This window comes from Populus euphratica, unplaced genomic scaffold (assembly GCF_000495115.2).
Source record: "Populus euphratica unplaced genomic scaffold, PopEup_1.0 scaffold6.1, whole genome shotgun sequence".
Classification (NCBI taxonomy): Eukaryota; Viridiplantae; Streptophyta; class Magnoliopsida; order Malpighiales; family Salicaceae; genus Populus; species Populus euphratica.
In genome coordinates, this window is record NW_011499849.1 from 2131242 (window position 1) to 2157170 (window position 25929).

At 34.5% G+C, this 25929-nt stretch overlaps 3 protein-coding genes, 1 long non-coding RNA gene and 1 pseudogene across 4 annotated transcripts; 1 reads left to right on the forward strand and 4 right to left on the reverse strand.

Moving 5' to 3' along the window:
- LOC105120541 (U-box domain-containing protein 30-like) lies at positions 1-2369 on the reverse strand. The gene is made up of 2 exons (XM_011018790.1): positions 2293-2369; positions 1-1725 (listed from the first exon to the last, which is right to left on the reverse strand). Exon 2 carries the CDS (start codon positions 1643-1645, stop codon positions 290-292), a length of 1356 nt encoding a protein of 451 aa, XP_011017092.1. The 5' UTR covers positions 1646-1725; positions 2293-2369; the 3' UTR covers positions 1-289.
- A 5911-nt stretch (positions 2370-8280) lies between these two features.
- LOC105120542 (U-box domain-containing protein 30-like) lies at positions 8281-10916 on the reverse strand. The gene has a single exon (XM_011018792.1). It carries the CDS (start codon positions 10306-10308, stop codon positions 8965-8967), a length of 1344 nt encoding a protein of 447 aa, XP_011017094.1. The 5' UTR covers positions 10309-10916; the 3' UTR covers positions 8281-8964.
- Positions 10917-16449: 5533 nt separating this feature from the next.
- LOC105120838 (UDP-glucuronate 4-epimerase 4-like) lies at positions 16450-17464 on the forward strand (annotated as a pseudogene).
- A 2390-nt stretch (positions 17465-19854) lies between these two features.
- Positions 19855-20701, reverse strand: LOC105120545 (40S ribosomal protein S20-2-like). Its single transcript, XM_011018796.1, has 3 exons — positions 20527-20701; positions 20313-20426; positions 19855-20104 (listed from the first exon to the last, which is right to left on the reverse strand). Exons 1-3 carry the CDS (start codon positions 20636-20638, stop codon positions 19965-19967), a joined length of 366 nt encoding a protein of 121 aa, XP_011017098.1. The 5' UTR covers positions 20639-20701; the 3' UTR covers positions 19855-19964.
- A 533-nt stretch (positions 20702-21234) lies between these two features.
- Positions 21235-25744, reverse strand: LOC105120544 (uncharacterized). The gene is made up of 2 exons (XR_841354.1): positions 25307-25744; positions 21235-22007 (listed from the first exon to the last, which is right to left on the reverse strand). It is a non-coding gene; the product is annotated as an uncharacterized LOC105120544 (long non-coding RNA).
- Between the last annotated feature and the right edge of the window lie 185 nt (positions 25745-25929).

Sequence of the window (25929 nt, forward strand, 5' to 3'; positions counted from 1 at the left end):
TTTAACAACATAACCTCTTTGGGTTATTATATATTAGAAAAAATTGGCGAACTGCCAGCTTATAGAGAGTGGATTAATAATTACACAATATGCAATTAGCCTAAATCCACATTATGACGCTTCTATCATGTAAATCCAATACAGTGTATCAATGATCTTTGATCTATATACAAGCGAGAGAAACGAATACCTTACGACCCCATTTTGCATCATCTAATCTCCCGAGCTCAAGCCCCTATCCATCTTGTGACAGGTGAAACGGATGGTATATATCAGCAAATTCTCACATTCACTGTATTGTTCTCGTAAGCTTACACTCGGAAATACAAATGGTAGATGTGCAATTTAGACTACACAATTTCAATAATTCAACCGACTGCTGCTTCAACACAGGATTGCAACCACTCTGTATTACTAGTAGTAGTTTGGCTGCCAAACCCGCCTCCACAGCAAGTGCAGTACATTCTTCTGGTGCGAGCATGCAAACTGCCCATAATATCGACAAAGCAAGCCGCGTGCATGTCTCGGAAACCCTCATCAATAACTTCACCACATTCGGTATTGTGTTGGCACAAACCTTCAAAGCCAATCTTCCCTCGGGAATACTTGAAAGAACATCCAGAATATAGAGCGCTAATTCCAAGCACTCATTATTCAAACTGGGCAATAGCTCCACTAATGGAGGAACTGTTCCAATGCTCACAACTGAGCCCCTTACCGATTCATGTGTACAAATACTCTTTAGCAAACCAAGTCCAGCCAATAACCCATTTGGATGTTTCTTGTCTTTCACCAACCTCAACAAACCAGCTAAAAGTCTCAAGCTCGACATATTTTCATGCTCAAAATCATTCCCTTCCATTAACATTTCCATCAATCGGGTACAATTAATCTTGGTCTCGATAGTACCCTCATTCAACATATCCACCATTAAGGAAATCCTTGCAGGTTGCCTCAAATTCGACTTGGTTGCAAAATCGAGATCCAAATTCACTAGAATTCCAACAGCCTCAGACCCGACAGCATGAGTAGTAAAGGGGCCCAAAAAAGATGTAACCAAGGCAGTCCCGCCATTATCCAGCACAGCCTTCCTTGCCGTAGAATGTGCAGCCACAACCTGCCTAAGTTCCTTCAAAGTCTGCACTTTAGCTTGACCCTTAACTTTCTTCAGATTATCCAGAAGTTCAATAGCCCTTCCTTGCACATCCTCTGATCTCTTCTTCGTGGCTAAGAACTTCTGCGAGAACCAGCTATAAATCAGCTGCTGCATAGTCCTGTTTGGCGTTACCGTATCATCCCAAAGCTCTTGCATTGTAGTGGGGCACGTGCAATGACCCAGAGAGAACCATTTGAGGATGTTGTATCTCTCGTAAGTCTGTCCGGTGCAAAGAGTCACTGGGTCTTGCATTGGGTCTAACGAAATCGGACATATAAACACCGGCGGCACTTCTATTGATTCAAGCTCTTCAACCATCTTCTTCAGATCCAATTTCTCCGCCACACCAGCACAAACTAAACCGCCGCCGGTAACGCCGCCCAAAATGCCATCCTTAATGGCAGTTTCTAGGTCTAGAACTTGGCCACCAGCACCAGCACTCGCATCTAGCTTTACGTTTCTATAGCTATTTGCTTCAAACATCCGCATTTCGGGGTTCCGTTTAAGAAAGAAAACAACACTCCGCACTAGCCAACAAGAAGAGATAAAATCTGTTTCAACAAAGAACCCTGAGATGTCACAGGAAAAGGCAAAGAATAATAAAAATATCAAGACCCATCACATCCACGGGACAAGAAACGTGTGGGAAAGAAAACGAAAAGAAAAGGATAGATGGCAGAAGGCACCCTCTCTCATTCACATACATAGTACACAAAGAATCAACTGAAAGGAGACATATTTTCTACATTGCATGATTTATTTTTGCTCTTTTATCTGATCTCTATCTCTGGTTACTAGAGTGTAAGTAAGAAACTCTCCCTCGTCATCATCAAAGACATTATGATTCTATGTATATTCTACTTCTCTAGCACTAAAGCTTTCTCACGCAACTCAAAAAGGAAACCAAAATGCGAAATCGTCAGCAGCCCAGGTTCACATAAAAGGCTAATAATGACAAGGAAAGAGTAACTAAAAGGGACTCACACACACACACACACAAAGAAGAAGTGAAGTAACAGTGAGCAGCAATAAGTACCTGGACAGCTCAAATTCACCACATGAAATGAAAGACAAGAAAAGAAAGCGATGAAAATCGAAACAATTGCAACGAAGGCATTAAAGAATGGGAACCATACCTTCCCATGGTGCGGCGATACAGGGAAGAAGAGTGTAGAGTAGAAATATATAAAATAGAATAAAAAGCTATACCTTGTGAACTGTGCAGTGCAGCCTTCCGCTGTTCTTTGTTGTGTCGGGCAGGTAACATAAGTATGAAATTATCAAAAGACCCTTGAAGATTTCGCTGTTGTATTGTATTGTAGGTCACCGCACCGCTCAAAAAATCAAAATTAAATTTGAATACCGTATAAATAGACAACCCAACTCCCTTTATTGAGCCTTTACGGGACAGTTCTTGAAATTACGGTCCCACCCTTGTTTGGTGGCACCGCATCCTCAATCCTTGTGGCCAGTCATGGGCCCTGCAGATTGAAGCGCGTTTCCTACAGCGCCGAACAGAGGCGAAAAGCCCTTTTGAGTGCCCTGTACTTGAACTAATTTCCATCATTTATTTTTTGTTGCGTATCAGTCCATAGGCTCCATTTTATTGATGGTGTGAAAACTTCTGCACCTAATGATACGAGTTGAAATAATTTTCACCAGTGTTTATTTAATATTTAATAATGAGATGAAATATGTTTCTTTCAAGTATTTTAGTTTTTAAAAGCATCGTATTACTATTTATACATTTTAAGTGTTTTTTTTATTATATAACAAGATCATGAAAACATTTAAAATAACATTAATTTGGTAAATTTTAAATGAAAAATAATTAAAAAATATTATTAACTAACTATCTCAAACGATAATTACCTCATTATAAGGTCATTATAAGAGTTATTTCTTACTTAGATTGGATACTAAGTTTCTTCCTAGAATAATTTTAATAATGCAAAATATCATGCATTCGTTCAAATTTAATAAATATGTTGAACTTTTTTAATTAATTTCATAAGTGGATTTTTTATCCCCCTTTTCTTTCTTTCTTTTTTAAAATCAAAAAATAGCAAAAAATCTAAAATATATATTTTTGATATATTTATGTCATTTTTATATTTTCAATTTTTTCAAAGGAATTGAAAATTTAAAAATTTACTTTAGGTGCATTTAATTTTTAAAACACTTATTTTAAAATTATTGATTTATTTTTTTCATCTGGTAGGTTAATTATTAACGTTGCTTTTAAAAAAAAATCAAAACAACAAGAATATATTTAAACAAGAGGATAAAATATATATATATATATATATAAAAAAAAAAATTCAAAATGATTTTGAATTGTTTGATCACAAAATTTACCTAAAACTAAGCAATTTTAAAAAAAATTATTTTACTTATAAATAATAAAAAAATCTGACACACATGAGGAAAAGAAGCATTAGCCAGAAACAAAAAGAAAAGACAAGGCCAAAAAACCATTTGGCCACACTTTTCTCTTTAACTTATACACATGCATTCCAAAACCAAGAAAAGGCCAAAAAAAAGAAAGAAAAAAGGGGCCTCTCTCCCTCATCCATAAACCAATTTTGTAACTCCATATCTCACCCAGCCAACAACCTTCGTCCTTCACCATACCACCACCCATCAACAACTAAACACCCAGACCAGCATTCTCTTTGCCCCCATCGCCACGCATCATTTGACCACCGCCAACCATAAATCAGCCTCTCCAACTGACGCCTTGACATTGCTTCTCCAACCCAAATCTCCTCCCACGACAACCGTCTCTCTCCAGCAATGTAATGCCCAAGAGCTCTACGTTGTGAGCCACCATAGCCTCAGCCAACATGAGTAACTTATCCATCGGCACCCATAGCCTCTCTTTACCATTGGTTAACTCCCCTCATGGCTTCTCTCTACACCAGCCTCACACTTGGCAGCTCCTCCACATCTCAACCGACGTTGCTCTAGCTCCTCCTCACAGTGAAAACAGACAAGGAGACACGACCTCCACTGTTGTGAAAGTTAGTACATAGAGGGGATGAATTAAAGAAAGTGGAAGAGAAAGAAAGTCAATATATATATATTCAAATCTCATTCCTCGAGCAGCGTCGAGCTTCACCACTATTGTAAGAGCGAAGAGGAGCACTAGATCCACAATCACACTCCCCTCTAGTAGCGGTGGCGCATGCATACACAATATGTCAACAGTGGTGATGCATGGATACATGCACCACCACTGTTTCAGGAGCCCTTCGACCTCAATAACAGTAGATTTTGAATACTTCAACGTTCAAACACTTCAGGAGATTGATTCGCAACCTCAAAATTTTGAAACAATTATTGCTGTGAAAATTTTAGGATAAAATATTTATTATTGTGCATAATTTTGGACTTTTTAGACATTATTTTATTTGAATTGATTTTTTTATTTGATAATTTATTTTGGATTATGAGTTTTATTTTTATAAGATTGTAATTGTTATTTGAACATTAAATAATGATTTTGGGATTGTGATTGAATTTATGTTGCATTGAGCATTGATTTTTGATTCTTGGATTATGTTTAGATTTATGTTGATTTATTTGAATTATCATGAAATTTGAATGAAACTTGTGAAAGTAATAAGATTTGTGTGATATTTTTTATGTTGCTTGGTTTTAAGTTGATATATTATTTAAAATAGCTTGATAAAAATATTATTGGTGTCTTGTTGTGGTTTTGGTCTAATTTTTAATAAATTTTTAATTTTTAAAAGATTGTTTTGCAATTAATTTTTAATTTCTCATTATTTTTACTTTCCTATATTTAATATTTGAAATTATAATCTAGCTATATGTGAGACACTTTTTTTGTATTAAATAAATCGATTCATTTCCATGAAAACAATAAAAATATTTCTTTAATAAATAAATAAATAACTTTACTTTAAATTTTATATTTCTTTAAAAGATATTTTAATAAATATCTTTGCGTGTATTTTTGAATTTAATATCAATTTATAAAATCTATGAGAACTTAGCCTATATTTCAAAAATACCAAAAAAACTTATTTTTTTTCATCACATTAATTATTACAAATTTATATTTAAGATGTATCTCTGATAGAAAAAAAATACAAAAAATATATTTTGATTTTTGAATGCTTAGGCATGACCCATAAAATTATGTTCTATTCTGCCATGATGGATTCACTTTGACTATTAGACTGACCAACAATTAAAAAATATAATAATATCTTATTTCATGTTAAATAAATAAAGAATGCATCTAATCTTAAGTAAAAAATACTATGAATGATACATCATTTTTATAAATAACCAGTCTTTTTATCCAGATCCCTGTATCCAGATTATGAGACCTATTAAGGTTTTTAATGATCAAAATACTAGATGGCTAATCCATCTTCTTTTTTTTCCTAATAAAGAATAAGAATTCTTTGTCCTTTCCATCCATCACCTCAAAGATCCAACTTCGAGAGAATGTTGATTGAGATGCCATGCATGTACAACAAAATAGCAACTCTATTAAGGACTTCCTATGGACTAAGCTTTATTTTTTCTCTGATTGTTGTGTTTTAATTATTTGGTATGTGTATTTATTTTAACATGCATTTTCTTTAATGTTTCTTATATGCTTTAATTTTTATACATGTTGATCATGCATTTTATAGTATTGACCCACGTGCCCCATGTTTTAATTTTTAAAAGCACACATATATAAGTTTTTAGGTTAGGTGGGGAATTAATGATTTGTCTTACAACTATTGGTCAGGGTTATAATGCATGAACTCATATCTGAGTATATGTTTGGTAAAAGTGGGTGTACAACCCTTAATCATTTCTCGCAACGCCCCTATATTGCTTTTATAAAGACCTTCATTGGACAAATCTGATATTCTTTTGAGTCCTGACAGAAAACATATTTATGTTCACTTAAATATTAGAACATAACTTTAGGTTGTACGTGTTATCTGTAAATTATATCAAAAAAAAAGCTTAACATGTAATATCCTGAATTCCAAGACTTTTGGGTGATAAATAGTTGTTACCTAGATTATAAAAGAGTCTAGATTATTACAAATTGACTGTGATGAATATAAATTTCCTTATCAGTGTGATAATAACTTCAAATGATGACCGTTGCCACCTTTTACAGAGTGAACTCATGTTTAATTTATCTTCTTTTTTTCTTGCATGCATATAATATTTATTAGCTTTGCAACAATGCATGTCTTTCATTGACAGAAGAAATATAAGCTCATCCCTAAATATCAACTCCAACCAAGATCTATAAGAAGCAAATATAAGAGTTTAACCCGAACAAAAACAAGATAACTTCTTGAGAAAATAAAGATTTGATTAACAAATATGATAAGACAAATCATTCACTTTAAAAGGAAGCCCTCGTATATGGAAGTCAATAGTGAAAAGTTCATTATGAATATACCTCTTTATCCCTTTTTACATCCTCATCAAAATATTGTTTCTGACACTTATCTGGTTAATTAAAGTTTGTAAATTATTTCCTTTAACACATTGAGTTCTTCAAAGATTCATATTGTCCTACCTCACAATTCATTGTGATTATTGTAAACAAGATACATCAAATATCTTTACCTTTTTATCCAAAGCCATTCAACTAAAAAATTACAAGAATTATATTATAGCAAGTTTGTAAGCTGATAAACAACAGACAAGTTGAGTTTATAAAAGATAATGTCATCTATTATATTTTTACCAAATCATCTTCAATATAACAAGTGGTTGGAAAATGAACGAGACACAAATATCATTGGGAGAGTTGATTTAAGAAGGGTGTTGCATTGTCAATTATTTTGCTATAAAACTTTGCTATTCTTCATTATTTTTTTAGGATTGCATCTCATTGTTTTTAGTGAAACATGTCTTTTCTACCTCTTTGTTATCAAAGAAAGTAAATCACAAAAAAAATATGAAGAAGATAAAACTTAATTTTTAATAAACTCAATGTTAAAAAAAAAATTACAAAAATCAATTACAAAAAAGGACCTAAAAAATAATTCGAGTCAACTTGGGTTAACCTATTAAATCCATAAGCCGGATCGTGAGATCGAGATAACCCAATGAAAAATAAATTAAAATAAATTATAAAATTTGATTCTCAATCAATCTAATATTAAAAAATAAAATAAAAAACCCAATTAGAATTAGTGCACAAAAAAAATAACTTGAGTCAACTAGGGTTAATCTACTAAATTCATGACTCAAGTTATAAGATTAGAATAACCTCATAAAAAGTAGCCAAAACAAATCATAAAGTCTAATTTTCAATTAATCTAATGTTGAAGGATGAAATTAAAAAGAAAAAAATCAAATAAAAAAAAAAACTCGAGTTAACTAAATTAACCCATCAAACTTATGGTTCAGGTCATAAGTTTGATATAATTTTATAAAAAGTAAATTGAAAAAAATAACAAAGATTAAAAAAATATTCAAGCAAATAATATAATGTGAGGAGGGGTACAATAAAACCCCCTTCTTCTTTAGTTTTTTGGTTAATGAAACTATAAAAAATAAAGTTAATTAACAAAACTAATTTAATTCATTAAACTCATGTTTTAATTTTATAAAAATTAAATTAAAAAATTATGAACTTTCATAACTAATAAATTTAATATTAAATAAAAAAAATTATATAATGGGAGGAAGAGTTTGGTAAAACCCTAGTTTTCTGTTAATGCCAATTAAGTTTGCTGTTCTTGGAGGCCTGCCACGTCTCTAACAATCCACTCCTAGTTCTACATTTCCTTGCTCTGCTGTGACCAAAATCTGTAGATTAACATACAAGCTCCAGCGCTATATGAGCAAACAACCGTGGATTACAGGACTGTAATTGCTAATTCTATGCCATATCATCATCCCCGCTTCTCCAGAACTTTCAAAAGCTCCAGACAAAGTCGAGTTTGATGATCTCTTCCTTTCTATCCCCCCATTCAAATACATCTTTCAAAAAAACAAAGGAGTGATAATTATTAAGCACCAAGGATACTCTGCATCCCGACCTTAGAGAGCAAAAATCACAAATTGCAGAGAACTTCAAGAGTGAATACACAGACAAGAATGATTTGAAAGAAGCCCCAAGCAAAAGTGAAAAATGGAATAGTTTAAGCATGTATAAATACGAACGGGTGCTCTTCAAGCATGATTTTACAATGAAAGCAAGAAACTCTGCCATTCTACAGCTTTTGAGACTCGGGGTAAAAGATACTTAAGAACTGAAATAAAAGAATATACTTCCACCCCACAAAACCCTTACAAATTAAGGGTGTAAAACTGGGGATCAACGGAACAACATACAAGTGACTACAAATACAACTGATGATACATCCCTGTACGAATTGCATATTCCCAAACGCCTTCCTTACTTTCCAAACCACCAGAACCTCACCAAAGCTCCATTAGAGACATACTTTACACATTTGTTGAGGATGGAAACAATCACGAATCCATGACCCAGCTCAGTTCCCTTTGGCAAACAAAAACAATTGAATTCAACAACAACCTCGCTCGCTAAGAGATTTTTGGTAAAACCACCAGCTTAGAGACAGTGGATTGCCAGGTACACAACATGTGATTAGCCTAAGATACACGTTATGATGCTTCTATTATGGAAAATCAATGCTATGTATCAAAGCTCTTTAATATACACAGGCGAGTGAGAGGGGTACCTTACCAACCCCCACCACGAGTTCCATCGGATCCCAAGAGCTCCTTCGCCTCTTGCGAGGTAAAAGAAATGCTATGTATCAACAATCTGCCAATTTCATTCACTCTATCGTTCTGGAAAGCTTACACTTGGAAATAAATATAGTAGCCGTGTAATTTAGACTGCACAGTTTCAGGAGCTCAACTGACCGCTGCTTCAACACAGGATTGCAGCCACTCTGTATTACAAGAAGTAGTTTCGCTGCCAAACCTGCCTCCACAGCAAGCGCTGCACATTCTTCTGGTGCAAGATTGCAAACCGCCCACAGTATTGATAATGCAAGCTGAGTACAGCTCTCTGATTTGCTCATCAAATACTTGACCACATTAGGGATTGTGTTGGCACAGTCCTTCAAAGCCAATCTACCCTCCGGAATGGTCGACAGAACCTCCAAAATATGAAGTGCTAATTCCAAGCACTCGTTATTCAAACCGGGCAATAGCTCCACTAATAGAGGAACTGCCCCAATGTTCACAACGGAGTTCCTAACGGATTCATCTAAACATATGGTATTTAACAAACCGAGTCCAGCCAATACTCCATTGGGGTGTCTCTTATCTTTCACCAACCTCAACAAACCCGCCAAAAGACTCAAACTCGACACATTTTCTGATCCCAAATCTTTTCTTCCAATCAACATTTCGATCAATTTCGTACAATTAATCTTGGTCTCAATCGAACCCTCATTCAACATATCCACAACTAAGGAAATCTTTGCAGGCTGCCTCAAATTTGCCTTGGATGGCAAATCAAGATCCAAATTCACAAGAATACCAATTACCTCAGAACCCACAGCATGAGTCGTAAAAGGACCCAATAAACTAGAAATCAAGGCAACTCCACCCTTAACCATCACTGTTTTCTTCGCCATTGAATGGGCAACCAAAACATGCCTTAGCTCCTTCAAAGTTTGCACTCTAGCTTGACCCTTAACCTTCTTTAAAGAATCCAAAAGCTCAGTGGCCCTCCCTAACACGTCCTCTGATCTCTTCTTCATAGCCAAATACTTCTGCGAGAACCAGCTATAAATCAGCTGCTGCAAAGTCCTGTTTGGCGTCACCGTATTATCCCAAAGCTCTTGCATTGTAGTGGGGCACGTGCGATGACCCAAAGAGAACCATTTGAGAATGTTGGATCTCTCGTAAGTCTGTCCAGTGCAGAGAGTCACTGGGTCTTGCATAGGGTCCAATGAAATTGGACATATAAACACGGATGGCACTTCTATTGATTCAAGTTCCTCAATCATCTTCTTCAGATCCAATTTCTCCGTCACGCCAGCACAAACTAAACCGCCGCCGCCGCCCAAAATGCCATCTTTAATGGCTGTTTCTAGATCCAGGATTTGTCCACCAGCACCCACATCTAGCCTTAAATTTCTATGGCTATTTGGCTGATACATCGGCATTTTGCAATACCCTTTTGGAAAGAAAACACTACCCACTATCCAACAAAAGAAGCTAAATCTAAATCTAATTCAAGAGGAAAAGAATAATAGTAGAAGAAGACCCGTCAAATCCACGGGACAAGCAACGTGCGGGAAAGGAAAAGAGAAAAGGAGAGAAGGCATAAAGAGTCTCTGGTCAAAACAGTAACAGTCTTTCCCATCATTATCATCATCAACATGTAATCCTCTTCTCTAATACCAAAGTGGTGAGTAAACTAACTTCATCTTTAAGTTCAAAGAAAAGGGAGGAATCATCAACAACCCAACTTCACATAAAAAGTGAGGAAAGAGCAATCAAAACGGATTGAAAAAAAAAAACAATGATGATGAACAGAACCTCCACAACTCAAATTCACCGCATAGATAAAATAAAAAAATTTGAAAAAAGAAATTTGGACATGAACATACCTAGTAGAGTAAGAGCATTTGAGGTCGAGAAAATGAAAGAGTTATCTAGCAAGTATGGAGTCTCTTCCAATGGAGGCCCCAGAAAAAAGAAAGGAAAAAAAAAGTGTGTGTTGAATGGAATGGAATCATTCATGTACTGTTGTCATTAAGATGAGATGCCTGATTTTTATTTACTTTTTAGACGAGGAAGGAGGTAAAAAAAAAAGATAAAGAGAGGAGCTTAGTGGGAGTGACCGGCTATAGCCAGTGTTTCAAACCATTGGCAACTGTGCACCACACGTGCAGTCGTATCGTCAATCACCTTAATATCCGGTCTCTGGATCATGGAAATCCAAAGAGATGGGTATCTGTGAATTTTCAGATAAAAAAATAAAAAAAATAATTCAATATTTAGCAAATATCTGGTAATTTCAATTGAGTGAAATATTGCATAAATAAAGTATCCACACTTCTTCTTTCTGAAGTAGAATAACTAATATCTTTTCAAAATACTTCATGGTATCTTAATCAATCATTAATCTCTGTAATGAATAAAAAACTAGATGGATCAGGGAACTGGAAGTCCCGTGGGGGCGGGGCCCGCTGAGAGCGTGCCTTTTGTAAAGTGCCAGCTCAACTCTTGACCGGTTATCTTGGGTCTTGACTGTATACGTACGCCTTGGGTTGCCTTTCCGGTCTCTTGTTTGACCACTTTGATGCACTTTTGCTTGCTTTTTGGGCGAACTAGAGAGTGACACGTGTCCGATGGGAATCGTGCGTCCCCTCTGCCTCGAAGTTAATTATTGTTTTTTAATTAATTATTTAAACTCTGCCTAAAACAAAAGTTAATGCAAGCAGCAGCTGTAGCAATGGTAGCAGTGGAAGAATTGGCAAGTAGAGATTTGACCATTATTCTTTTGAGGCCGTGTACAGGTTGTCTTTTCTCTTGTTGCCTCCTCGCTTTTCTTTGCTTTTTTAATTAGTGGATCAAAAATTCAGAATTCAGAGCTAAATTATTGTGCCCAAGTGTTGCACAGGGAACAGAGATCCTGCTATTTTCATTAAAAAAGAAAAATACCGCCAGGGAAACGCCATGTATTTTGCCCCATTTACCTTCTCCATGGCAGAAGATATGACGTTGGACAAGGTGGCCACACAAATCACATCACATTAGGCGGAATCAGGGATCTCCAACGCTCTGAAAGCTCATCCATGCATATCTATCCATGATTATAACTGTGCTGATAGCATCAGAATTAATACTAGAAATTTCTCGTGTTATTTCACCAAGGGCCGTATCATTCTGGAGAAATCCCGCCAATTCCTTTCACCCTTGAGAGGTTGATTTTTAACCATAGGTTCTCAATTGCTACTAGGTTGCCATGCTCACCGTGCCATCTCCGTCCCCATAAACAATATCTGGTTGCTCGTCAAAACCATTTTCCTAATGTCACTCCACATTAGACAAAGTGATAGGAAACTCTGGCACCATCAGCTGTTCAATTAGAGGCAAAATCCGAGTAGCATAAGGATTGATGATGTAAGGTGCTTAAGAACAAGGCTGGGTAGCATAAGGATTGATGATGTAAGGTGCTTAAGAACAAGGCTCTTATAGGTGGATAAATTTGTTAGTCATTTGATCCTGCAATATGCTCTATTCTTCATGGTAAAATAAGTGTGGCTTGATATAAAAAGCTAAATACATGTAAAATGACTTTTATAGGAAGTTAGGAACTCTCGAATATTTAAGTAAGTATCTTTATAATAAAAAAAATATAATAACATTTTAAAAGGAGATACTAGAAAAATATATATGCAGTAAAATATAGAAATAATGAACTCTTTACTAAGGTGATTCAAGATATATTCATACCCCTTAAACTTTGTTCTTTTCTTGAGGATGGAGGGATTGTAAAGTAATTTCTATTTTTTTTAGTTGTGGGTTGTGTTCTACTCAGCTAATAGTAAGCAAAACAACTAAAAAATTGATAAAATAAAAAATATATAATTGATTAGAAAAAAAAAGCTTCAATTTGATTTGGTTTGGTTTTGTTTTTCAAAATTTGAAATCGATTGAGCCGCACCAAACCGGTTCAAATAGCATTGAACCAAGTAGAAAATTAGATATGAATACTAACTTTTCTCATAATCTTAAAGCCTGAATCAAATCAGACACCCCCCAAGCTTTCTCTCAATCTCTTTATCACCCTTAAGCTTTTCCATCCTTAAATTATAAATATTTTTTTTTGTTTTATATCTTAATTGTCCTGCTACATTTAAATGGATAATACCATTCTCTTTCATCCTTTTTCCTCCTCATAAGATAGAATCTCAAGCTGTTTCTCACTTATCTTTAACAACTCCAAGCCATTATTGGTTTTAGGAAAAAAAGTTTTAGGCCTTAAGCACTAAGCCCTAAATACTTCAAACAAAATTTATATATTACAATTAAACCTTTCAACACCAACATCATGAAATTTCACAATGCTCGTAAGAAAGCAATTAAAAAGCAAGTGGTCCACCTTCGTTGCCAAACTTCTCCAAGCACTAACAAAATTTATCTTGTTTAAATTTTCTTCTTCTACTACCGTCTTTCCTTGTAAACAATCTAGAGCTCCAACTAAATTTTTAGAGATTGTCCAACTTTCTTCATGGTTTTCTTGCCATTGCCTCTTGTTTTTCATATATTCTTGACACCTAACATCAAATTCCCTTAAAACAACAACTGATATCCTTTCAACCCATTGTTTTCTAATTTTTTCTAATATTTTTATATCCTTATAAAAAATGTAACAACGAGGTCCATTAATTCACACCTTAATTGTTTCTTTTTTATTTCAGTTTTTATTTTAAAAAAATTCATTCAGTTATTCTTTTAGGAGAAAATTGAAACAAAGAAAAATGTTCACCCCTACATTCAATATACACCTAAGACACAATACACTTGTCTTTCATTAAAATTATTTAATTAAAAGATAGATACGTGGTAGGCCATGAAAGACTTTAATGCATTTACTAGTGTCGGTACGTAAATTTATTTAATTATTAAAAAATAATCCCTTTAAGATTTATGTAAAAATATGTGGTGTGACATTAGATTTGGACATTATTTTTTAATCTATAGGTGTAGTGCACTCGGTCATGTGTTAAGCCAAGGCGAGTATAGAGTGCCCAACAACACTTAGGGTGTGATGGAAAAAAAAATTTTAGGCTCAACACTCTCAAGCAATACACGCTAGACCTAGTTGTTGGGCTTGGCAACTACTGTCAGACCCAAGCATTGGATTTGGTAGGGGCCAAACCTAATTGCGTCTGGGCCTTGCAATGCGCTAAGCCTAACACACCTGTTTGAGGTTTGTGTGTATAGATGGTGCATGCCAACCCAACATAATTGAGAGTTCAAAAAAATTATGCTAACGTGTTTTCTTTGATCATGACAGTTTTTTAGAATATATATATATATATATATAACTCGTATAAAAAAAGGGGTGTATATATTGGGGCATATAGCTAGAAAAGAAAAAAATAAGTAAAAAAAATAAAGAAATTTAGGAGGCCTGTGGAGACTATGTGAGGCCGAGAAGGCTCGTTGAAGAGTTATGCAAGTTTAAGACTACTTTAGATATGTAAGAGGCTTGTAGTCATCACTGGAGATAACATAAGGGTCGAGAGTCTCACTAGAGAATCATGCAAGTTTGAGACTACACTTGAGAGATATAAGACTAGTAGTTATCTCTAGAGATAACATGAGGCTTAAAAACCCTATTAGAGAGTCGTGTTAATCTAAGATTATACTGGAGAGACATGAGGCTTGTGGTCATCCTTTGAAATAGTACGAAGCCTAAAAACTCAACTATAGAGTTGTGTTAATTTAAGAATACACCGAAGAAACTGAAATAGAAAATTTATTTCAAAGACATGAGGCTTGTGATTCTTTATTTTTTCCAATTTTTTTTATTTCATTCTTCTTTGATATTGTATTGGTTGGAAAATAAAATTCATGATTTTTTTTAATTTTCTATAAAGTTATCATGATGTCAAATAAATTTTTTCCAAGGTTGATACTCGATTTTGCAAGTATCTAATTTTATCATAAAAATAATTTATAAAAATAACAAAATTATTAAACTCATTGAGATACATAATCTCGGTCGCAGGATAACCAAGGTTGATCCAATTTAACACTGTCTCAATATTATAAAAAAATTATTATTTTAAGGTTTTTTTAATAATTATGTCATGTTTTTACTGATCATTTATATTATTTCTGAACCTATTAAATTGAATAATTCACTTTAAATCAATTTCCACACGGTTTCATTTAAAACTTGTGCTAGTCAAGAAGCTAAGTTTGTAAATTTTAAGATTGAATAGCTTAATCAAATTTAATAATATTGTCAAAAAAATCTTCATACCCATGTTATTTTTTAAAAGTTTTTTAAAAAATAGTCAAACTTGCAGAAAAATACATGCAAATGTACTGGTACACTGTATTGTTTGTTAATATTAATATAAGGTTAGCAAGCATTTAGCTATAGGGTAAAATAGATTCATGGTCCTTCAAGTTTCAAAAACTTGTCAAATTTGCCCTCTAGTAATTCAATTTTGACCACACAAAACCTTGCTTCTTTTATTTGCCGGTAAAGTGTGATTCCTCTATCTGTGTCCATGATGGACGATTTAAGGTACTGAATACCAATGTCAATTTAATGAGATTGAATGCCTTGGTTAAGCCTTGTGAAAAGAGAAATAAAAAAAATCAGATCCAAAAAATAGTTTTACTTTTTTTTTATATAGAAAATAAAATAATGAAAAGATTGAAAATAAACAAAAGAGCGTAGTGGAGAAAGATGGAAGCTTTCAATTGATTTGATTTGTAAGTTTAATAACATTAAATTATAAAGTTTTTTATTTTTTTGGTCTTTGGAAGGTTATTTTTCTAATTAAAAAAAAACTAACATTAATTTTGTTTTTTATTCTTCTATTTAATTTTTATACTCGATTTTTTTTCCAAATTAATATGATCCCTCCTTATGGTATGGTTGGAATCGTTGGTATCTTAAAATGAACAATATCATTAATAGACCTCTTATAATTTTAATGATGTATTTGGAAGGAGGGACCCTGCATGATCAATAATAAAGAGTACAAGGTCTTGAGCGATCAAAATTGAAGTAAAGGGACTAATTTGATTAAACTCCAAAACTTGAGGGACCTTGGGTTTATTCTACTCAGTCATTAATCTCGACTCAATAGTCAATACCTCGATCACATGATAATTTCTTCGACGATTTGATTCCGCTAAAGGAGCCAAAATGTAGCCCTCTTGCCTCGATCCCAGGGGCACTACGGTAATCACGCATCTTTATCGTAGAAGGGCAGATATCATATGGAACTCTGGAACCTAGGAACCTATAAGCGAAACAGAATATGATTCGGTCCTCCTCCAAGAAATAAATAAATAAATATATATAGTATTCTTGCAGTGGGCGAAATCAATTCTACACGGCCCATTTCATGTTTTGTCTCTCTCTGTTGGGCCGCCGTACGTTTGCGTTTTTGATATTTTTATCAGCGCTGCGGGGTGTGTGATCCTACGACTAATTTTGGCATGAACTTGCCAGATTTTTCCTCCAATAAATAAAAAACTTGCCGAATTTCGTAAAAGCACGCTCCCACATTTCTAATCTCGGTCCATCCCGCCCCAAGCTAACCATGGCCTGGACCAATCCACAACCAGCTATTGGTTGGGCATCATCTAGTTCTGCTTATGGGCTTAATACTAAAGTGCCTTTCTCTGAGAAAGAAAGAACTGATCGACCTGCTAGTTTATACGCTGCTACAAGAAAGCTGGTAAGGAAATTGCACGCCCTTACTGGGTTGCGATTTTTTACGGTCTATGGACCGTGGGGGAGGCCGGATATGGCATGTTTCTTTTCTACCAAGGATATTTTGAAAGGGAAGAGTATTCCGATTTTTGAGGCTGCGAATCAGGGGACTGTTGCTAGGGATTTTACCTACATTGATGATATTGTGAAGGGCTGTTTGGGTTCGTTGGATACAGCATAGAAGAGTACCGGGAGTGGAGGGAAGAAGAAAGGGCCGGCACATTGAGGGTTTTCAATTTGGGGAATACATCTCCTGTGCCAGTTACTGATCTCGCTAGCATTTTGGAAAGGCTTTTGAAGGTTAAGGCTAAAAGGAATGTTATGAAGTTTCCACGCAACGGGGACGTTCCATATACACACGCAAATGTTAGTTATGCTCAAAAGGAATTTGGATATAAGCCTACCACGGATCTGCAGACAGGGTTGAAGAAATTCGTACCGTGGTACCTCAGTTACTATGGAGACAAGAAGGCTGTTGCAAGATGAGTTGAATTTTTTTGGAAAACATTCCTTGTTCATTATGATACTTACAATTGCTTTCTTAACATTTATGTGTTGTTCACTACATGAAAATTGTCTTTCATATATGTTTGATTGATGCTGTACAAGGAGGAATATCGTGTCCTCTGTTGAAGATTGTTTGGTCGGTGGATTTTGTTTCGTTGGGCACTCCCTGCACTGTATCAAAACAAGGCCAGAACCATCTTTCTCTTTTGTTTCCTATTTTTTGGAATATGTAGTTGTTGTAGTTTCGGCATTGTAGAATTCATGACCGATAGAGCATATGCTGATTGTTGGACTTGTATCATTTCATAAAATAGCACACGTGAATTTCACATTTATTTCTTCTTACTGAACAAATTGAATTCATTTGACTACTGTATAGTTGTGTTTTTTTTGTACAAAGGCTCAGTGTGGTAATGATATCCATGACAATTTCAGCTGTAGCTATTTCTCTCTTGCTTGTTGTGAATGATCTTGATGGTTAGTTTCTATTAGACCAGCTTGTGTCTGTTGTGGCATATATTCTTGATTCAAAAGTCCACCATGCTCCTCACTCTGTTTTTGCTGTTCTGAGTGAACAATAGATATTAGTTATGCGTTGCATTTGACCTAGAGTTTTATCCTTTCTTCTCCACACATGATATATTCCAGGATGTTGTAACGTTCCGTTGATGAATGTGATGTGAAGGACACATTTCTGCCAGAGCTGATTACATTTATTAAGCTCCCAACTCTCCGAAACTAAATTTTGCCACTGTGGTCTTGGCCCAACCTTCTGTTCCTTTTTTCATTTCTGGATATGCAATTTTTGGTAATTTCTAGTTCAATGCATGTTTGCCGGGTTTCTTCACTGGAATTTGATTTTACTCATCAGACAGAATATGCAAGAGTTAGTTGTTAAGCAATGAATTTGGAGGAGGTAAACCGTCATTGTTTATTTTGATCTTTCCCTGAGACTTTGAAGTATTTTCTTGAAAGCATGGCAATTTTACTCTCCATTTCCATTGCTGTATTCTGTCCATATCTTCTCATCATGTAGGGGACTTGTTTTGATTCCTTGACTTAAACTTGGAGAATTACTCTGTGTGCAATTATATTCCATCTCATATAATCCTAACTTATGCGCTGGAAGAGCCTTTGTTCCCTTTCTGGAAAGTATATAATTTAATATTATTCCAAATGGCATGGATGATCTCAGCTTGGTGGATATGATTCTTTGAGTTGGAAGGCAAGAAAATTTCTTGGATGCCAAAGAAAGGTATCCCGGGTTGTGTGTGTCTGCGTATAGATGCACTTGCGTTGTGTTTGAAGCATATGCTTTGCTGATTAGTTTGACTCCCCATCTCATCATCTATAAATCCTTACTGTCTGCTGTAAATTGCTCAATGATTAATAGTTTCTTCTCATCAAATATTTGAGCATTTTGGATAAACCAGCATGCAGTAAGCTATTGCAATTAGCTGTTTTTTTTTTTTCTCTTCCAATTCTAGAAGAGCTACTTCTCGATGACACCCTCGTTTGTTACGTGGTTTGAGGGATTGTAGAAGACTGAAATCCCTGGTGGCATCCCAGCAAAGAGAAATCATCAACTCAATGTCCATGGGATTAAATGTAATCTTTTCAGGACAAGGCATGGTTGGATTCCTAGACCATACTGAACGATGAATCGCAGCAGTGATCCAGCCATAAAATAGAAATGGAGGTGGCAGTGTCAACTTGCCATAAAATAGAAATGGAGGTAGCAGTGTCAACTTCATAAATTGAGGTCGAAGAGAGTCACCCAAACTTGAACACCGCTCACTGCAGAGCGGAAGCCCCCTTGCCCAAACTCTAGACTCGCTTAAGTTAACATCCGAAAGTTGGACTGCACGAACTCCAATTGTGAAATAACTCTCGACTCTTTGGACACTGCCAGGACATTCAATTCCATTCTAACAGCTAGATGCAAAGAAAGCATCGACACATCTTGCACGTGACTCGCATTTAAATTCCTCATGAAGCATATTGCATCTTCTGCAAAAACATCATCCATAAATACTAATTTCTTGCTTTCAGATTCAGGGAGGAGCTGGAATATACATGCTGCATGCTGACTAAAGCAGTAAATGAACATGACCCTTTTTGCTTCCATTTCGTTGTATTCTTTGAATCGCTAAATGCTCTTCTCGAAAAGGAAAGCAGAAAAATAAAATTACTAAAATGTAAGAGGTTAAATCCTTTTTTTTCAATCCCTTCTCTGTAGGCTCTAGCAAAAAGTTGAAAAGGGCTTGGTCTTTGACAACTTGGGGTAACTGAGGCAGTAAATATAGAGTCAAATTAATTATACAGGCTGTATATACATACTAATAACTGAAATTGAAAACCGAATTTCCAAATTAATTATATTTCTCATAAAATGATTTAACGTGGCTAACAATTCCGCTAGGAGTTTGAATGCAAAATGCTTTCACCCATTTTTGGAGACCCTAGTGTAAGGTTCAAACGGCCATAGGAATTTGAGAGCAGTTAAATCTAGAGATCGTCATGAAGGAGACTAGCTGTAAATATAAATACATCCACGCACCCTTAAAATCTCTGTCAAAATCCCATTCATCATGATATACAAAACTGATAAAAATCAACAGAAATATGGCATAATGTGGAAAAAAACAAAAAACAAAAGGCCTTCAAGATTCACCAAATAGTTCATCGAAGAGAACAATTAATTATAGGAAATTGAAATCCAATATAGCTAATTAAAACTGCTCCAAAAAGAAACAAAAAAACCATTGCAAGAACCAGAATTTCTAGACTTCATTCTGCAATTCATAAGAAAAACATTAATAAAGAACAGATCCTTTAGCTTGCAATTGTAACCTCAACCTCCACGCCAGGTTCAATGGTAATGGAAGTTATCTGTTTCACTACATCAGTTGAGCTGAAAAGATCAATCACTCGTTTATGAATACGGAGCTCAAACTTATCCCAAGTGTTTGTTCCTGAAAATTAATAAATAAAATTATTGAACATTTATATACACATTGATCCTGTCATGATCGATCCAATATAAAGAAACAAATTTTATTTTTAAAATTCAAATGGCAGTTAACATACAATAATTAAAATCAGTACAAATATATTTAATTTTGTGAGCAATAAAACAAAAGGACATAACTAATCAATTAAATCTGAATTTCGAATCAATACCTTCACCACTTGGAGCTTTTCTAGTAGTAATTCGAAGAACTTTGGTTGGTATCCTTACAGGTCCTTTGACTTTCAAGCTTTTATCCTTAGCACCACGGATTAAATCAGCACACACTACATAAAATAACAAAAATTTCACCCAAATAAAATAAGAATAAGCAAACAAAAATAAACAAAACATCATAAAACCTTAATTGATATAAAAAGAACACACCTTTCTCAAGGTTTTTGACATTCTTTGAAGAAAGAGTAATCCTAACACGGTGAACTTGATCATGATATTCCTCTAAACCAAATTTCATAGGTTTCATTGCAGCCAAAGCCATGATTTTAGCTAGTGTTGCTAGGGTTGAACGGCTGATGTTGCTGTTAAAGCAGAGGAGGCAAAAAAAAAGAGTGATGTGTTTTTTATTAGGGTTTCGTGTTTAACAAACTATATATAAGTTTTGGGTTTTTTTTAGGTTTTCATAAATACCCTTAAGGTATTCTCCCACTCGGAAACATGTTTTTAAAAAATATAATAATAATAATAAATAAAACCATATTTTCCGGTATTTTATGCCATGTAATCCTTCAACTATTTTTATTTAAAGTTTATTATTGAAAAACATAAATGAGGAAAACTTGATTATAAAGGGCACAGAATTTTTTGTATTTGGTCTGGCCTCTCAGAACAGAGAAGGAACCTAGAATAAAAGAACTGAAACTAGCAACAGGAGATAAAAGAACTTGATTATAAAGGGCACAGAATTTCTTGTATTTGATAACATAAAGAACAAACTGAGGAGACCTCGGAAGCCAACCGGGAGATCAAAATAACGAGGATCAGGGCGGAAGCCGTCGGTAACCCAAGGCGGAGCAAACACGAAAGCAAGACAACAGGAACAGGGCAGGAGAAAAAGGGCGACAAAACAAATTTGCATTTGGACAATAGTAAATATTTTGATCATATTTTTTTTTTCCTTTGCTTGACCATCACCTTAAACAAACTTCATCAAGGCTTAAGGACACTCTTGCATAATAATGGTTCTTCAATGAAAAAAAATTGATGTCGTTTAAGAATTTCGTGGAATGACGGTGAACTATAATAATAATGGTTCTTACCATGTCCACTATTTTGGCTTCTGTGTGATAAACATCTTTAGTTATCTCATGGAATAAAGATTTAACAGGGCCAGTAACGGTGATCCATCCATAACTCCATTGACAAAGGACACGACTGCTCCGTTCTGCCTGCTGGTCATCATCATTGACTGAGACTGAGAATAACGGTGATCTCGCAGGCTGACGGGCATCGCTCGTGGAGGGTGAGATATCTGTTCATCACCGAAATAAAGGCTTATGATCTTTGCCGCTCGCTGTCAATCATTGTTTGACGCTGGACGTACTGTTGATCACCAACATAACATAAGAGGCCGATTCCTGTTGCCCACTGAACATCATTGGCTGGGGATAAGAGAAGCGGCAATCACCGAACTGTGACCGTGGAACTGAGGGTAGCGGTGATCTCCACAAGATAAGAACAGTTCCCGTTGGTCGCAATTTATTACTGGCTAAGATTGAAGGTGTTGCTCCCCACTGACTGGTTCCAGCCGCCAGCTTGATTGTCTTGTAATTGTTGCAAGATCAACCATTTGCCAAGAATTAGCATTGAGATCAGCAAATGTTTTCAGATTGTAGAGACCCTAGCAGTTGCTCCACAGTGCATCCCTTTGCCCCGGCAGCCACCATATTCAACATAAATGAAGTGATGGTGGAATCATAACTAGAATTTTTATCGGTGTCTTCAGTGATCCGCTCGAGAATGTCTTGATTAGACAAGTAGAGATTACGCTTGTGTATAGATCAGACAGATGGAGGATAGCCAACTTGGATGTCATTTAGTTTTATCCTTTAACTTTAATTTATATTCTTTTATTAAAATTCAAATTTAACTCTAACTAGAATTTCACTATTTATATGCTCCTTTTTTTTCTATATGATAAAAAGTTCTTACTTTTGGTTTTCTCCCTAAATTTTCTCGTATCTTCTTCGGCTCCTTTTTCTACATGACTTCGTCTTTGTGGCTAAAAGGACTCCTACTCTTTAGGGTTTAAACACTACAAATAAAATACTCATCACTGGCTGATTTCTATTGTTTCTGTTTCTGTTTACCGTAAATCTTATACTATACTTCATGGGCACGCCAACCCTTGCACAAGTACAGTTTCAATTTATACAAAATGGAAGTGTAAGAATTGCCTGCGTGTCGAAAATCTAGTAAGGGATTAAAATAAAAAAACTTGCTATTGTTATAAATTTTCTCCTTAAGGAAGCCAAGAATCTCCAGAAAAAGGTGATCAGATTGCATTTGCACGAAAACGGAGAGTCTTATGGTCTTTTATGAGTCATGGAATTACACCCCAGATATGACATCTTCCAAACCTGTAGCTTTCAAAAAGAAAATGAAATTACAAGGCACCTGGAAGTAAGCAATAAAGTGAAAGGTAATCTCAAATATAAAAGAGTGCTGCTGATGATCATCGACTAAACAACTAGAACTTATCATAAAAAAAAAAAACCCTATTTGTATAAGCATGAAATGTGTCCAGATAATGAAGTAGCTTGCACGCTGCAATATTTGTAATTCAAAGAGATACTGTACAAGGCAAGAAGCAAAAAAATCATCAAAATAGCTGGGATGGTAAAGGAGCAATTACGGGCTGCACTTGTATTTCGGTCACTAAATGCAATACTTGCCATGCAACTTTTTCTTGTAGCTCTGTCATCATGGTTGTATGGATTTTTTGGAAACAATAAACTAGATAGCAGTGGCATACTACAGAACCAGAATTTATGGTACCAGAATTTGCAAGCCAGCCGATAGCCCCGACATGATGCAGCACAGAATTCATCTTCAGTACTTTGAATAAATCACCCCCAGTAACATGATCAATGCTTTTCGAATTAAAACGTTGCTCCTTGTTGTTCTGGAAGGTAAGAGCCAGGTGAAAAGTTTGGGTGATTTTTAAACATGTGTGTCCTAGGTAATGAACCACAGCAATATCCGAGTTAGTAAGGATGTAATGACTTGTATGCCCCAGGTCTTGAGCAAGCTCCTGAAGCCTCGTGTCTACAAAAGTCTACGTAGACAGCACAAAGATTGAAAAGGAATTAATAAATGGTATTCATCATAAATCAAAATATATACAGTTTCTTGATCTTACTTCAATAGGAAAGACTGTAAATCAGAGAGCAAAACTAAAAGAAAAAAAGAGGAAAGAAACAAAACATTGTAATGAAACTCATGTGGGAAAAAAGAGGGGAAACAAGAGCGGAAGACAAAGGCACACTAAAATCTCGAGTGAAGAATAGAGTGCAAAGGGAGAGAGAATACATCAACTTGTCTTGCGAATTCTCACCCTGAATGGGATGCGCAGAGACACTATTTGGGAGGCGAAAGATCAGAAGCTGGGATTGGTCGGGAAGACACGTTGCTCGGAGGCATTGTCACCTGAAAGCATGCATGTGGAACAAGGATTTGACCCAGCTCTCCAATCGCAAACAGATGCCAACCACATCACCATAAAATTGCCTCTTAGAAAGATGTAACCATCACACATTAGGCAAAATTATAATACGGAATATAAACTTTGATGTTTGGAGCAAATGTATTCGATTTTCTAAAGTATTCCATAGATGAATAAATGCTAGGAAGATGATAGGCAAACAAAATCACCTGGATGAATTAATGAAGACATTCAAAGCAGCTATTAACCTCTCGGTTTTAGTATCTGTTTTACGTTGTGATATAATTTTAAAAGTTATTTGATTTTTATTCTTTAAACTTGTTTTTCATAAATTGTGGTAAGAAATTGTGTTTGAAAAAAACTATAATTTATAGTTTTTTTTTTTTTGAATTTGTATTTTCAAACTATAATCGCAAATGTCAAACACTCAATTGTATAGAAAAATATATTATTGTTTTTATTTTACATAAAATATTTTATAAGAAAAATGATCACTGAAAATTATTTTACAATAAACCTTCAAATATCATCAATTTATTAAAAATATTTTTAACTCATGAAATTTTATAAAATATTTTATAAATAGTAATTTACTTATAAATTTATCTAACTATTTCAACAATCAATACCACAATGTTCGCTTCACTATTATCTTCTCTTTTATCACCATAATCACACCACTATTTTCATTATTTTACCATAACAACCATCATTACTATCTCAATACCTCATTCTTTTTTATCACCACCATAAAAAAATATTTTATAGGGATATTCTCCATGCTAAACATTTTATGAGAAAACATTTTACATATAAAATATTTTATGACATCATTTGTGTAACAAAATTTGATAATCTAGTGACTAAGGCAATATTATTTCCACTTGAGTTTTGCAAATGGGTATTAGTATAACTTTGATTTGATCAATTATTATAACCATTAAAGGTTAAACAATGAATTTGAGCACAACAGCTATAATTTTTTTATATAATCATTGAATGGTATTTAAATTTTATTAAAAGATTCAACATATTTACTTTTATAAGGGAATAGCTCACTATAACCATTCCAAATTAAAAAGATCATGTCCTAGGAGGTATTTTTTATTATTTTTATTGTTATTATTTTAATTATTTTTCTAGTTAATATTGAATTTTTGTTTCTATATAAGCCAAGTCAATGTTGCTGCTATAAAGATTTTGATGTATTGTTTTTAAGTGAATGTAATGAATTATTGAATTTTTAAAATATAACAAAGTGTTTCTACAGGTTAGTTTTGTAACCTTGGAATTTAAAAACTTTAGCTATGCAGACTGCGCGTGTCCGTTGACCAGCAGCATGGCTAGGAACAAAGGATCGACTCCTCTGCGAGAGTCGTGATGCAATTCTAGGAGTGAAGTGAAAAGGAAACAAAGAAAAAGTGCGAGTATTAAATTAAAAAAAAACACAAAAAATAGGGAAGGGAGGAATCATTCAATAATCACCTCACAATACAAGAGATTAAAGAAAGCTCTCATCACTAACCAATCTTTCCTTCCACCTCATTATCTATTTTGGATTCAATGGAAGGAATTAGGGTTTTTAACTGTAGACAATGGGGCAAGGAAAGTGACTTGTTCTTCATTGTTGGGTTCTGGCTTTTCTACTCTCCATCACATTGAGAGGCTTTTAGAGGTTGGTTTGGGCTGAGAAGAATCCCAATTAATGTCAATTCAAACCTAATTATCAATCTGAAATAACTAAGCAATTAAGTTCCGGTTCAGTTTGGTTAAAAAATTATTATTTTTTTAATTTTTATTGTGTATTTATATAACATGATAATTCAAATCATCGTTTGAAGGTTTACAATTCCTGTTTTTGTAAAAAAAAAATCAGCATATCATTCATCATCACAGTTTCATACAATCGACAAGCAAATATAAGCATAACATGATATCTTACATTCACATTGAAATGATAGGAATGTTTGAAATTATAGTTGTTAATTTTTAAAATATTTTTTATTTAAAAATATATTAAAATAATATTTTTTTTAATTTTTAAAGAATTATTTTTTATATTAACACATTCAAATGATCTAAAAAATTTAATTTTTAATAGAAAGATT

Bases quoted from the DNA above. Each gene is read 5' to 3' on its own strand.
- LOC105120541 (XM_011018790.1), bottom strand. From the start codon at position 1,645: ATGCGGATGTTTGAAGCAAATAGCTATAGAAACGTAAAGCTAGATGCG.
- LOC105120542 (XM_011018792.1), bottom strand. From the start codon at position 10,308: ATGCCGATGTATCAGCCAAATAGCCATAGAAATTTAAGGCTAGATGTG.
- LOC105120545 (XM_011018796.1), bottom strand. From the start codon at position 20,638: ATGGCTTTGGCTGCAATGAAACCTATGAAATTTGGTTTAGAGGAATAT. The intron at 20,427-20,526 runs GTGTGTTCTTTT...TATTTTATGTAG, and splicing joins TGTCAAAAACCTTGAGAAAG to TGTGTGCTGATTTAATCCGT. The intron at 20,105-20,312 runs GTATTGATTCGA...ATTAATTTTCAG, and splicing joins AAAAGCTCCAAGTGGTGAAG to GAACAAACACTTGGGATAAG.